Source organism: Phalaenopsis equestris, unplaced genomic scaffold, assembly GCF_001263595.1.
Source record: "Phalaenopsis equestris unplaced genomic scaffold, ASM126359v1 Scaffold218760, whole genome shotgun sequence".
NCBI classification, from domain to species: Eukaryota; Viridiplantae; Streptophyta; class Magnoliopsida; order Asparagales; family Orchidaceae; genus Phalaenopsis; species Phalaenopsis equestris.
The window spans coordinates 82,135-96,972 of record NW_018237177.1 but is presented as its reverse complement, the minus strand read 5'-3'; the positions used below and the strand labels follow the sequence as shown (position 1 = coordinate 96,972).

At 35.0% G+C, this 14,838-nt stretch overlaps 1 protein-coding gene across 3 annotated transcripts in view; it reads left to right on the top strand.

Moving 5' to 3' along the window:
- LOC110037327 (sucrose nonfermenting 4-like protein) overlaps window positions 1-14,838 on the top strand; it is a 69,115-nt gene that overhangs the window by 52,807 nt on the left and 1,470 nt on the right. For all 3 annotated transcript variants that reach the window (XM_020741950.1, XM_020741948.1, XM_020741949.1), the window contains exons 11-12: window positions 11,974-12,037; window positions 12,125-12,194. In XM_020741950.1, coding sequence (XP_020597609.1) covers window positions 11,974-12,037; window positions 12,125-12,194 — 134 coding nt within the window. The remainder of the gene's footprint in view (window positions 1-11,973; window positions 12,038-12,124; window positions 12,195-14,838) is intronic.

Below are 14,838 nucleotides of genomic sequence, written 5' to 3'. Positions count from 1 at the left end.
AAAAATAATATTGTATCCATTACTTTCAATCGTAGTTATAAAATTTATCCATCTTTTACTATAAATTTATTTTCATTTTTATTTTTATAAAAATGTACAATTGCTTAACAATTTGTTGTAATAGTAAATCTTTTTTATAGAAATAGACAAAATGCATGTAATGCATTAATTTCTCTTAATATTTCATAATCTATGTGTCATATTTTGAGGTAACTGTCTAAAACTTTCCGAAGCGTATCTACATGATTTTTCAGTATTTTGATAAGTTTTTTCGAAAGGTTTTACTCTTAATTTTGCTCCCTATCCGTCTTGGGATGCAGCTACAACTACTGTTTTATAATCTGATTCTAAGGGTAAAGTTAATTTTGATAAATTTTTATTTTGTTCTTTGATTTTTGGAATTATTTTTACATCTTATATATTAAAATATTTTTGTCCTGTTGTAGAAGCCTGTTGTAGAAGTTTTTTTATTTGGCTAGTTTATACATTTTTGACTCTCTTTTGTATCTAATCTATTATAAAAATCACTAAAAGCATAATTTTTAGCGCCACAGATCGTTCTTTTAGACTCTCTGCAGACCGTTTGATATTTTTCCCAGTTCTCTAAACTTTTACATTTAAACCAATTTTTATAGCATAACCTCTTATATTTTATCTTTTCTTGCACATTATTATTCCACCACCAACTATTTTTATCTATAGAAATTTTTTCTTTTGATTCTCTAAGTATATCTTTTGCTACTTGTTTAATAGTGTTTGTTACATTGTAGCACATAGCATTTATTTTCTTCATGAACATCCTAAATTTTGAAATTTTGAATTTTACTCATGAAAATAATTTTATGTATCTTTTAGGTTCCTCTATCTAATTATATGATGATGAGTTCTAGTATTCTTTATTTTACAACTTTTCATCTTAAAATCTATGACTAATAATCGATGTTGGGCACTTAAACCCTCACTTAAAATGATCTTACAATCTTTACATTCTCAATCTTTACAATCTCGACGATCTCTTCTTCTCATAAGAAAATAATCAATTTGTGTTTTATTAGATTCATTCTTATAAATAATAAGATGATCATCTCTTTTCTTGAATAAAGTATTAGTAATAACAAAATCATACGGTAAAGCAAAATCTAAAATGACTACCTTCTTAATTAGTCTCTTCAAAACTGTAGCCATCATGAATATTTCTGAAATCTTCTACCATTCTACCGACATGTCCATTTAAATCTCTTCCAATAAAAATTATTTCTTCAAGATGTATCATTTGTATTAAGTCTTTTAAATCGTTCCAAAATTTGTTTTAGACCCTATATCTAAACATACATAAGGAGCATAAGAACTTATAGTATTAAAAATTTTAGTATCAATAATAATCTTAAGGGCTATAATTCTATCTCTAACTCTATTAATTTTTGCAATATTTTCTTTCAAACTCTTGTCTATAATTACATTTCTCGTGCGCCTCTTACCTGAATACCAAAGTTTAAGATCCAATTATCAATCTCTTAACCATTTCTTCAACCCATTTAGTTTCATGAATAGATAAGATATTAATATTTCTATGAATCATAATATCAAGTAATTTTATTAATTTACTATTAGGAGTACTTATATTTCAAACTCCTATCATAATATTAATTTCATTAGTTTCATGGACTAATTTTTTTACCTGCATCTGTCCATAATGTGAGAACTCTTGCTTATTTGACATTACATCCAGACGTTGGTGTAGCAGCCTTTACACATTTTTTACTGTATTCATGTCATACAATGCGTCACTTTCAGAGGACTTCCTAACAAATTCATGTCATGATTTTTTTTGACAAGTTTTGCACTGAATATCAACTACCTAACGGAACCTTCCACTTTTCACATCCAGGCTTGAAACCGATAATGATAGTGTTAAGATGACTTTAAAGCACCAGAACAAAAAAATACAACTCTTGAAGAAATCTCGGCCTTTGAAAGAAATAATATATGGAATTTTTTAAATCTTCTCAAAGGGAATAAATCCATTGAATGCTAATGGATCTTTTATATAAAAACTAAAATTGATGGAGGTGTCAATCAATATCGAGTACAAAGCCAAATTATTGGCAAAATTTTTCATTTAAACTATGGAATCTATTTTCAAGAGACATTTGCCACAATTTTGAAGATGAGCGCAATCAAATTAATTTTTTCTCTTGTTTTAATTTAGGTTAGTTGCTCCATTAACTAGATACAAAAAATGCTTTTTATTAATGGGGATTTAGATGATGAAGTCTTTATGACTATTTCTCTTGCATTTGAGAGTTGAGAGTTGAGAGTAAGAGTACTATGAATCTAGCATTTATACTCAAAAAATTTTTATCAATCACCAATAGTTTGGTTTGACAGATTCACCCTAGTGATTAAAAGTATTGTTATTCTCAAGAATAGTTTGATTGCATTTTATTTATCAAGAAATCATTTGTAGGTAAATTTTTTAATGAAGAAATACATAGGCTCAAAGTTGTCTTTGTGGAAGAATTTAAAATTAAGGTTTTGGCCTATTAAAATATGTCATAGGCATGGAAATAACAAGATTAAATTAAGGAATACTGTTTTACAATGAAATATATTTTGGGCTTACAGAAGAAAATTGATATGTTTGGGTGTAAAACTTGCAAATATACCAACATATCCAATAAACAAAGTTGGAATTAGCAAAGAATTTATCTTAGTTGACAAAATAAGGTATCAATGATTAGTAAGGAAACTTGCCAACTTGTATTTTGATCTAATATTTACTTTCTTGTTAGCATTGTTAGCCAGTTAATGAACAAACTCAGAAAGGTGCAGTTTCATTTTATATACATGATTCTAAGGCGCATCTTGTGAATATTATAATTGTGGGTGATCATATCATTAAAAGGTGTGAATATTTAAGGTATCTCGGGTCTATTGTTCAAAGTGATGGTAATATAGATGGGGATGTTATTAGAATCCAAGTTGGTTGGTTGAAGTGGAGGAATGCGCCAGGCATGTTGTTTGATAGAAAAGTACCACTTAAATTGAAAGAAAAGCTTTTTCTGACTAATTCTACACCAATCTGTGAACACTTGTGTGCGTTTAATTGTTTTTTAAAAGAGAATCATAAAACAAAGTTAACTGTTGTTGAGATGAGAATGCTTAGGTGGATGGGTGAGTGTCTTGACACTTAGAGACAATGCGAAATGAATATAACCATGATAGGGTTGGTGTAGCTTTAGTAGCGGACAAGTTTAGAGAGAGTCGTCTTAGATGCTTTAGTCACATTAAACATCGACCATGTGATGATCCGGTTAGGAGAGTAGATGTTTTAGATTCAGTTCAAAGTGATGGTGATATATATGTGGATGTTATTAGTAGAATCCAAGTTGGTTGGTTGAAGTGAAGGAATGCATCAAACATATTTTTTGATAGAAAAGTACCACTTAAACTGAAAGAAAAGTTTTATAACATGGTGGTGAGACTTGCAATGCTCTATGACACAGAATGTTGTCTTTTAAAAGAGAATCATAAAACAAAGTTAACTGTTGTTGAGATGAGAATGCTTAGGTGGATGAGTGACTGACTTGACACTTAGAGACACAATGCGAAATGAATATAGCCATGATAGTGTTGGTGTAGCTCCAGTGGCGGTCAAGTTTAGAGAGAGTCGTTCTTAGATGGTTTAGTCACATTAAACATCGACCATGTGATGATCCAGTTAGGAGAGCTGATCTTTTAGATTTGACTGATGTTAAGTGTTAAGAAAGGCAGAGGTGGTTAAGAAAGGCAGAGGTGGACCTAAAAAGACTTAGGCATATTGTATAAAAAATGATCTTAGTCTATTAGAATTAAATGAAAATATGACTCAATAGAATGTGATGGAGAAAAAGGATTCATGTAGCCGACTCCACTTAGTGGAATAAAGGCTTGTTGTTGTTGTTGCATTCTAAGGTGTCTCAACAAGGCACTTAAAATAAGTTCCTAAAGTATTGCTGAAGCAGAATTTAGAGTGATGTTCCATGGCATTTGTGAAGGCACGTTGCCTGAACACCTTTTCGAAGTTCTATAAGTTGTTACTGTAGAGTATATGGCAATGAGGTGTGGAAATCGCACCATTATTAACATTGCTAAGAACCATTTCCACCATGATAGGCATGGCATGTTGAGATTGTTATTCTTCAGAAAGGGGAAAATTGAACAAGGAATCTTCAAAGTTAATTACACTCAAACAAATGTTTATTGTAGTTGCCAAATACAAAAGCCTAACTGTTGGCTGCCAGTTGTCTCTTTAAATATTGTTGTCCTAAACCCTAAACTTCTTGGCTTTCCAAATATTATCATCCAGACTTTATGAAGAATGGAATTAATTCTAGTTTTAATACTCTATGTCATTATTAACTGATTATTCAATTTTTTCTCTTTATTTGTTCCCTTTAATCATAGGGCTAGCTTTGATCTTAGATTTTTTCTTATTTTAGGTGCGCTGATATCTTGTAATTTTTGGAATACTTCTTTGATCTTAGATTTTTTCTTATTCATATTTCGACAACATATTTCTCAGCTATACCATCTTTTTGAGAAAAAAATGGCAACATCACTGAAGGGTGCAATAATTTAATTTACCAGCAATTTTTTATATAAATAAATAAGGCAGGGGTGTTGTTAACAAACAAAGAGTCGTTTTGATAACCCTAATCACATAGCCATAAAATGTTAAGGGTTGAGGCAAGGTTTAAAAATTATTGTTTATATTAAAACATCATTTGAATCTAATCTTCTTGGTTTTTCCAAATATTATCATCCAGCCTTTATGAAGAATGGAATTAATTCTAGTTTTAATACTATATGTCATTATGAACCGATTATTCAATTTTTCCTCTTTATTTGTTACCTTTAATCATAGGGCTAGCTTTGATCTTAGAATTTTTCTTATTTTAGGTGCCCTGATATCTTATATTTTTTGGATCACTTCTTTGATCTTAGATTTTTTCTTATTCATATTTCGACATCATGATCAGTTTATATAAGACTAATGATGATGTTGATTGTGTTTGGCACATTAACTTAGCGAACGAACAAAGATTTTAAATTTGATCATGATCAGTTTATATAAGACTAATGATGATGTTGATTGTGTTTGGCACATTAACTTAGCGAACGAACAAAGATTTTAAATTTGATCATGATCAGTTTATATAAGACTAATGATGATGTTGATTGTTCATATTCATATGTTCAAAGCTAGGAGCACCCTTGGTGCTAGACTCTTTTTTTTTTTTTTTTTTTTTTTTTTTTAAATGGTGCTAGTATAGTGTTGAATAGTTGGATACGGTTGGTTTAGGTTTTATCAGATTCAAAATTGAAATTTTACTTTAGTGTGATTGGATGTGGGATTGATGAGGAAACTATGATGCATAGAAATAGACTTTGAGATGACCCTGAGTTGACATGGACATGGGACAACAATTTTTTAATCTATATAAAGCGAGGTAAGTTGGATACAATATTTGAAGTCATAGCTATTTTTAATATTTTAAATTGAAAAAAGCTTACTTCAATTATAATAGACTTTAAAATCAATTATTATAGTAAAGCCGTTGCTCTCCTAATCTAATACAATTTGACATTCATGCATTGGGATGCTGCAATGGAACCACTATGCAAAATTAAAGACTTGGAGATAATTCATTTTTGTGCAATAGAGACCTTTGGTTTTCTTTTGTGGCTGTTGATATTCATTTTCCCGTTTTATGAGGTTCATGCCATCCCCAACTCTTAATTGATAGACCCAAGGTCTTCCAGTGTGGCCCTTGATATTGTTTTGTCTCATTTCTTGAGGTTCTTGCCATCCCCAACTATTAATTTATAAACCCTGGTCTTCCTTTGTTGCTCTTGATATTCTTTTGTCTTGTTTCTTGAGGTTCTTGCCATCCCTAACTTTTAATTGATAAGTTTCTACTTAATTCATGATTGAGCACACCCTTTGGAATGCACGAGCATTCATCTCATCCTTCTTTTCTTTTTGGGCATTCCATGAAAGAAATCTACATTGAAAGTTGCTTAAAGAGTCTGCAAGGAGTGCAAGTTCTGCAAGAATGTTGGCGTTCTCCCAAAGGAGGAGATTGATGTTTTCAGCCAAAAGATGAAGATCGTCATAGGGGGAATTATTTAGAAGATCAATTGCTATAATAGCACTCCCCATCAGAGGAGATTGATGTTTTCAGCCAAAAGATGAAGATCGGCATAGGGGGAATTATTTAGAAGATCAATTGCTATAATAGCACTCCCCACCAGATAAGGAATTTGTTTAAACTATAAAACAATTAGTTTTTCTTCATCAGAAAGAGAAGAACAACCTCCAGCCATGCCCAAAGCTTCTTGTTGGTCCTTTTTATGAAGGAAATGGAGGATTGTTGAGTAGGTTTGGATGTGGAACCTTCCTTCAACGGTTCTGTTTTTTTGTGTGATGGGTCATTTAGCATCTTCTTTATCTTTTGGGACTAACAATTAATGCTTCTCAGGGATTTTTCTGTTTTAACATAACCTTCTAGTAGTTCAAGCCCATATGAATCAATTCGTAGATTAACATCTCGTGAGCTAGCGTAGGATAACGAACATGGCCCTTTGCTGGAACAGTTGATGCTTGTGCATCCATAAAGTTCTCCATTTGGTTGCATGGCCATTTTCATGTTTATGCATGATATCGGCGTTAACCCAAATCACGACTCAAACGTGACAAATTTTGTTGTTGAAATTTAAAAGACAAGTACAACGACGCTTCTTAACCAGCTAGGACACAAAAGTCGCCCAACAAGGGTGCATAAGCAATAAATCAACACATTAAACAGTAAAATGAAAGAGTGATTGCAGAAAGTAGACTAAGCACAGTTCAGAAACATTTCTGGACAGCATCGGCGGGTGGTTGAGAAGTCACCGAGAAGGTTGGTGAAGTGTTGAAGTGTTTGGGTAGACGTCGGAGTGACCGGCGGTGACTGGAGCATGCTTGGAGAACTTGGAGAGGTTGACGGTTCGCAGGAGGTGGTGCCAGAGAGGGTGACAACGACGGGATGAGATTCGCGTGTCACGGACTAATTTTCTTCAAGTCACCCATGCGACTTTAGCACTCTTTCTTAGCACTAAATCAGTTTAACCTTCGTAGCACTGGAACACAAAATACTCGAAAGAAGAATAGGGAGATATAATGGAGAAGAAAATGTTTCACTAAGAAAAGAGAGATTACAAAACTTGAATGCTTGAAACCTTGGATGGATTGGAATGAGGGGAGGGACTCTTATTTATAGTCTCCTCCAAGTCCAAGGGAAGCTCTAGATTACATTATAATATTCTAGCTTCTAGATAGTTCTACACTATTCTTATGTACATACATATTCTAGATCCTTCTAGGTTATTCTTGGGGCCTCCATTCTCTAGAATAAGGGAGAATCTTTTAGAATGTTTCCCTCCATCTAGGCTTTTTTAGAGTATTCCTTCTCATGTTGATTTTGCTAATGGCGAGGTGTGATACTCTCCCCCACTTAAGCTCGCAATACCCTCATTGCGCTTCTCTTCTTGATATCGTTGGATCTTCTCCTTGAATTGTCATAGGGTGTCTTCATGCTCCCAGCTAACTTCACTATCAGGCAATCTTTTCCATTTGATGAGAAACTCCTTGTAGTTTGACACTCCTTATCGTCTAATCACTTTATCAGCCAGTATTTTCATGATTTCTTTGTCGAAGGAGGAGATTACTGTTGTAGGCGCTCGCTTGGAGATCCCCCTGGAAGGGTCTTTCATGTCTTTCTGATAAATCTTCAACTCTTCATCGATGTCATGAAGGATAGTCAAGTAGCTCTCCTCTTGTCGAATGCCCTTCTTGAATTGAATGGCTGATAGCATCTTGGTCTCCTGCTGTCTAGTCTTTATCGTTGATAGTAGGCAAGTCTGATCGCCCTCTATGATGCACATGGTATTGGGAATGCCCTTACTTGGTCCAAGAATTCTAGACCAAGGATTACTTTGAAATCATCCATGGGAATGATGGAGAAATTCAATGTACATGACCAATCTCCGATGCAGGTCTTCACTTCTTTGGCCGCTCCATGAATTGGCCTAGCTGCTGAGTTAACTGTTTTGATGGAGCCCTCTCCTTCGGTTATTTGCAGACCCATCCTTCTTGCTTCTCCAATAGAGATGAAGTTGTGAGAAGCTCTGGTGTCTATCATTGCATTAGTAGATATCCCACCTATAATTATTTCTACAAAGAGAAGTTCTTTTGCCGGAGTTTTTGGAGAGGAGCGTACCGCATTGAATAGTCGCATTGTTCCCACCTGTGTGTCCATATCACCTTCCTCTACCTCTTGATGGCTTGTGAGGAGAGAGTTTAGAGCTTTTTTTTGAGGACGGTCCCTCACCCAATATGGTCCTCCACAAAGGAAGCAAATGTTGTGGTTTAGGCTTATTGTTGTTGTTATACTTCCCCTTGTCTTTCGTCTTGAATGGGGTCAATTCACGACGATTCTCTTCTTTTTGTTGATCCCGGTCTCCCCCACTTTTAACATAATTGATATTCTTTTCCTTCGGCTTGTAGCTCTTTTGTATAATCGACCAAGCTTTCTACCACAGCGATGGCGGTAGCGAGATCTTGTACTCCACAGCTCTGAAGCTCCGTCTTTGTTCATTGTTGGAGTTCATCCATGAAGTTGAATAAAGCATCTTTGTCTGACATTTCGGGGATCTCAAGGATCAAACTAGTGAACTCCTTAATATATTTTCGAATCGATCCCATTTGCTTGAGCCATCGCAATCGGGCTCTAGCTTCATGTTCCGCATTTTCGGGATAGAACTCTCTTTAGCTCTTTCTTAAAGTCATTAAAGGTGGACATGATGCATATACCTTTCTCGATATCTTCTTTTGTTCTTCGCCACCATAGCATAGCGATGTCTGAGAAATACAGAGTAGCAAATTATATTCTCGCCTCATCTGTTGTAATCCCCATTGCTCCAAATTATTGTTCCAGTTCTCATAAGAAGTTGTCTACTTCCTTCGCATCACGAGTTCCTCCAAAACTTTGGTTTTGACAATTTAATCATCTTGGCTTCGAAGGTCTGATGGTTAGTAGGTGTCGCTAATGCCCTCTTGCATAGCGAGATGTCCCCCCCACTCATTTCCTCCAAACTAGCACATACGTCGCTCATCTCTTCTTCGTGGGCTCTTCGCACCTCTTGGAGCTCCCCCATCAAGTCCTCTCGCATCCTGGTCATTTGAGTCATTAGAGATTCCTCAAGTTGGAGCATCGTACCTCTAATAGTTGAATGGATGGTGACGTTCTCTTCCTCGAGTCCATCCACCTTTTGAACAAGATCCTAGTCTCCATGTCATTCATCGCCTCCTCCACCCGAGCAAGACGTGAATCAAAGTCATGCATGATCTCCTTGGATTTCCCATGTGGCTTGGGTGCAACGAGATCTCTTTGCTCCTGGCGACCTCGCCTTTGAGATGACTCCACATCAATGGCTTCCGACTCCGTCACGTGCTCTTAGACACTCTTTGTCATTCCTTCGAACCAATTCTCTGATACCAACTGTCACAGACTAACTTTCTTCAAATCACCCGTGCGGCTTTAGCATTTTTTCTTAGCACTAAATCAACCTAACTTTCGTAGCACTGGAACACAAAATACTCGAAAGAAGAATAGGGAGATGTGTTGGAGAAGAAAATGCTTCACTAAGAAGAGAGATTACAAAGCTTGAATGCTTGAAACCTTGGATGGATTGAAATGATGGGAGGGACTCTTATTTATAGCCTCCTCTAAGCCCAAGGGAAGCTACTAGATTACATTATAATATTCTAGCTTCTAGATAGTTTTACACCATTCTTATGTACATACATATTCTAGATCCTTCTAGGTTATTCTTGGGGCCTTCATTCTCCAGAATGAGGGAGAATTTTCTAGAATGTTTCCCTCCATCTAGCCTCTTCTAGAGTATTTCATCTCATGTTGATTTTGCTAATGGCGGGGTGTGACACGCGGCTTACTTGGAAAAGTGCAGGATGGAGGGGCAGCGCTTGGAGAGAGCTGGGCAGGAGACACTGGAAAGGATCACAACAGCTGTAGTATAACTGAGAGGACTCAAACATTCCGCGAGAGAAGTTGGGATGGCGGCAACAGTGGAGGGCGACGCCGGGAGGGGGGTGTGGGGGTAAATCGGAGATACAAACTACATTGGTGGGATACAACCGTAGCACCACACTACGAAGGATACAACCTCGAATGAGGGGAAAGCCCCCAGGTGGATCACCTGGAACAACAAAAATCAACAAGCAAAAACTGTCTTGACCTAAGAAATTAACAAGCATAAATGGGGGAGGAAGATAAGACCACAAGGAAAGATCTTGAGAAGGAAAGAGGTGAAGAGTGGAAGAAATGCAATGGCTAGGAGTTGCGCAACAACGGCTAGGCGGGGCATAAGATTAGGGCATGGGGAAAGGAGGCGAGTGGAGCGTGCGATGCGGGATGCAAGCGATTAAAATGGATCGGCATTTTAATGCTGTGGACAGGTTCGGTTCGGGGGTTTGACTGAAGCAGGCTGAAGGGCGTGGATTTGGACCGCCCCATGTCAATGCATGCATAGTATGTTTTTTAGAACTAGGCTTGCCTATGGGATCCATGATTCATTGTCTTACATGCAACTAGGTGATAATTTTATTGAGAAAAATGTCATGGTCCCCTAACTTTTTGTGAGGGATTATTTTAGTCCCAGAGTGTATAAAAATGTCAATTTACAATTTAGTTCACTCTTTTAATGAGGCCTAAAATTGTATTCCATGCAGAATATCTTAGGATCCGTTTGGGACGGCGGTGTGGTGGCACCACACCACAATTTTGTCTATTTGGGTAAACTGGATGGTTTGGTCACATTAAGCGTCAACCATCTAATGATCTGATTAGGAGAGTAGATGTTTTAGATTTGATTTATGTTAAGAAAGGTAGATCTAGGAAGACTTGGGCTTATTTTATAAAAAAAATGATCTTAATTCATTAGAACCAAATGAAAATATGACAGTAAATAGGACGCAATGGAGAAAAGAATAGGACGCAATGGAGAAAAGATGTAGCCAACCCACATAGTGGGATTAAGGCTTTTTTGTTGTTGTTGTTGTTGTTGGGTAAACTGTGTTTTGATAGCTTTTTCGAAAAGCTGCCGCTGAAATCTGCGTATCTTCACCACTCATTGCTAGGTGCGGTGACAGCTTTCTAGCTGCGGTTAGACTTAAAAAAAAAAAAATTTGTAATAGCCACCATAGTTTTTTGAGCATCATATTATTATTCAACTTTACAGCCGCTTTTTAATAAGCTGTAACTTCCCCAAACAAGCTCTTAGTCCCATATTAAATAGTGTGGGTATTAATTTGACACTTATATAGACTATGGGACTAACTTGGCCTCATGTCGATAATTAGGGGACTATATATTTTGGCACTTTATTTTGTTCATTGAAGGACCTTATGCGGAGTAGAGCGATCAAATTATAGTTTGAGAAGTTTATTGGTCAAGCTATTCTTTACTGTTGAAATAATTTTTTAAATGAAGTAATTATGCAACAAGCTGATCTTTGGGAAACAGAAATACCCTTTTACCCCGCAATGTGGAGTAAATTTTAGCATATCAACATGATCGTCTATATAATTTCCGTAGGAATTTCCCCTGTTGGGGAATATATTGTAGTTTTTTTTTAATTATTATTATTTTTAATTCATTCTTCCAGAGAAGCTTATCATTGATCTTTAACCTACCTTACTTCTCTGTTTCTTTGCGTATGAAAACCCTTAAATGAGGTTTAAATCCTATATGGAAACTTCTGAACACAGAATAGCTCCTTTGTTGTTTCACAATCTTAGTCTTTTTTTTTTTTTTAATTTTGTGTTTATGTTTTTTTTTTTTTACAAATTATCTTTAATCACTTTCACAGCTCGTGTTAGCTGTATTCCAATAGTTGATGATGATGACGTTTTGTTGGATACATATTCGAGAAGGTAATTTATGAAGGTTTCCTTTTCTATTCAGATTTATTTGAGAAACATTTTTGGATGTATGACTGGATTTTAGTGTTGTGTTTGCAGTGACATCACAGCTCTGGCCAAAGATAGAGCCTATGCACAGATTCACCTCGATAAAATGACCGTCCATCAGGTTAAACACTATATTTAATTCGCCTCTTTAGTCTGTCAAAAATGGTCTTTTAATAACATAATAGTGTGCTGTAATTCTTTTTATAGACTATCCACCATTGGATATTTGGCACTAACTTTTTTCATTTCTGATTTGTTGAATCACAGTGCCTTGTTATCCCCAGGTTTTTCAATTGCTAAGACTCTTTCAAGCAACCAAATGACTCCAAAGAATTTTAACCATTTTTTTATTCCAAAAAAGTTCATTAGTTATTCTTTAATTTGGATTTATGCTATTTGTTTCATTATAATTTATTGCCTAGTCATTGTCAATATTTAACATGCTGCACATTTTTCCTTGAAAATGCTCTTGATTATATATTCTGACAACCTGAGAAGTATATCTTTTTATTATCTAATGGGTATGGGAAGAGGATAAATCACTTTTAAAGTATTGTCTTAAAATTGGAAGTGCCTGTATTATTGATATTTTTACATTTGCTTTCCACATAATAACTTGCAACAAAATTTAGTTCAAAAAGTTTATTTGTAGCTTACTGGGATTTGATTGCTCCATTATTTATAACGTCTGAATTATATACTTAATGCTACTTTTTCAAGACCCAACAATTACTCCACTCAAGGGTAGCACAACCTAGCAGCCAAATAAAAACTTTTTCATCCTTGAGCATGCGCTTTTGAACTAGTTATACTAGAACAAAATAAAGATCAACTACATAGAGGTTTAGATGCCCAGCTTAAGTTGCATTGTCATCTTGGGGAAGGCGGTCACCACTCTCTTATCTCAGCCTTAATTTAAGATGAGTTGGGCTATTTAAGTGCAGGTTATGCAAATGTATTTAATGTGATTTATGTGATATTTGAGGGAAAATATTTAAATACTAAATATACGCAAATCAAGGTAACATAGTTTTTATTATTTTTTTAATGTGCAAGAAATAGAAGTGCTAGTCGTACATGAAGGAATAAATGAAGATGTGAAATTTTTTTAAAAAAACATTCAACAGATTAGATAGGAGCTTGATTGATCTTATCTTGCTTGAAAAATAAGTCGAATAATCAAATATCTTCCTATCCATGGGATTATGCTGTAACTACAAGAGGACAGGAACATTTTTAGTTGCTTTCCAAATTAAAAATCTCACAACATTCGCAAAACTTCTATTTCATGCAAAACTTCTAACACTAAGTATTCCCATTAAAATTTTTGTTCAATATATAAAATGCATATAAATAGAGATTAGATAGATGGATAGGCAAACACTTGTTTATATTAGATTGTTGCAAAACCACGGCGAAGAAGAAAATTAAAATGACACCCAAAATTTCTGCTAGGTATATTTGCTAATTGTGATACAATATCTAGCTAATAATTGTTGTCTTAATACCAGTCATCTAATTCTGATTGATTTTTTTTTGCTATTTTTGCACTATCGTCTTACTTGAACTTGCAACTATCATAAATTGTAGATTAAAGTTTAAGAGGGGAAGATAATTCAATCTATTCCATAGTCCCTTATCCTTCCGCCTCTCACCTTCAGTTTTTGAACGCATTATTAGCCTTTTCGGTTTGACAAGTGAATATGTTAGGATTTCTCCGAAGGTTCGAGATCTTGGTGTTAATTTGGATAAATGCAATGAGCTGTTTGATTTTGGATAGTCTTTTTCATGTTGAGGACCTTTAAAGGCCATAGATGTTGTGTCAATTGCCACAATTATAGTGTTGGCAGTGAAGGGGTTGTTGAAGCAGATGGAATTGGGATGCATATACAAGAAAGGAAGAGGGGATAATCTAGTTGAATTTATGGTTATAGATTGACACATGCCCGTTGAGACTTTTGAGTCAGTTTAAGATCTATCATTACTAATATGAGAACTCTCATCTTTGTTGACTTTACTAACATAACAAGTTGCTTAACATAGAAGCAATAGGTAGCAGTATGCATGGATAAAATTCAATATGGTTACGCGAGTTAAAATTATTGTGTAGTTCATCTTTCGAAATGAGCTAGTTATAGTGGTTCTTAAATACTTTTCATGATTCGCATATTGAAAGACTTGCTTTATAGAATTGTTAATACTAAGTAGCATCTCGTTTTTTTTATTCAATCGCAAGACAATCTATTATTATGACTATTTCAAATCGCAAGCCCATTTTAAAAATAATATAGATAGGCTTAGTTTAAAATCCTTCCTTTGGGGTTGCTAGGATGTTTGTTGGTTGTAGAATAGTGTTTGCACTCTTTTTGGTGGGAAATAAAGAACTCTGAGGGCTTGTTCCAAAGTTGCAGCCCATCTTAGACCACCATCAATGATAGCCTCCCGAGCTCTAAGATCGATTGTAGTGGAGTCTCAGACTCTGCTACAAAAATAGAGAATCCTTCAATTCTAGAAAACTTGAAATCTAAGCTCTTAAAAACTGTCTTTTGGGAATGTGGGTATAATTAGGCTTGGTTCGCTCCATGATAGAGCTTTTAAAGTCTTTATTATAAAATTATCGATACTAAAGAAAAGAAATAGGTCTTAATAATAAAATTTAATTATAAAATGGTCCTCCAATGACTATTTCATGACATTTCAAATTCAAATACCTCAACACATCACATATCTTTCTTAGATATCTTTCTTGAAGCAGGTCTATTATT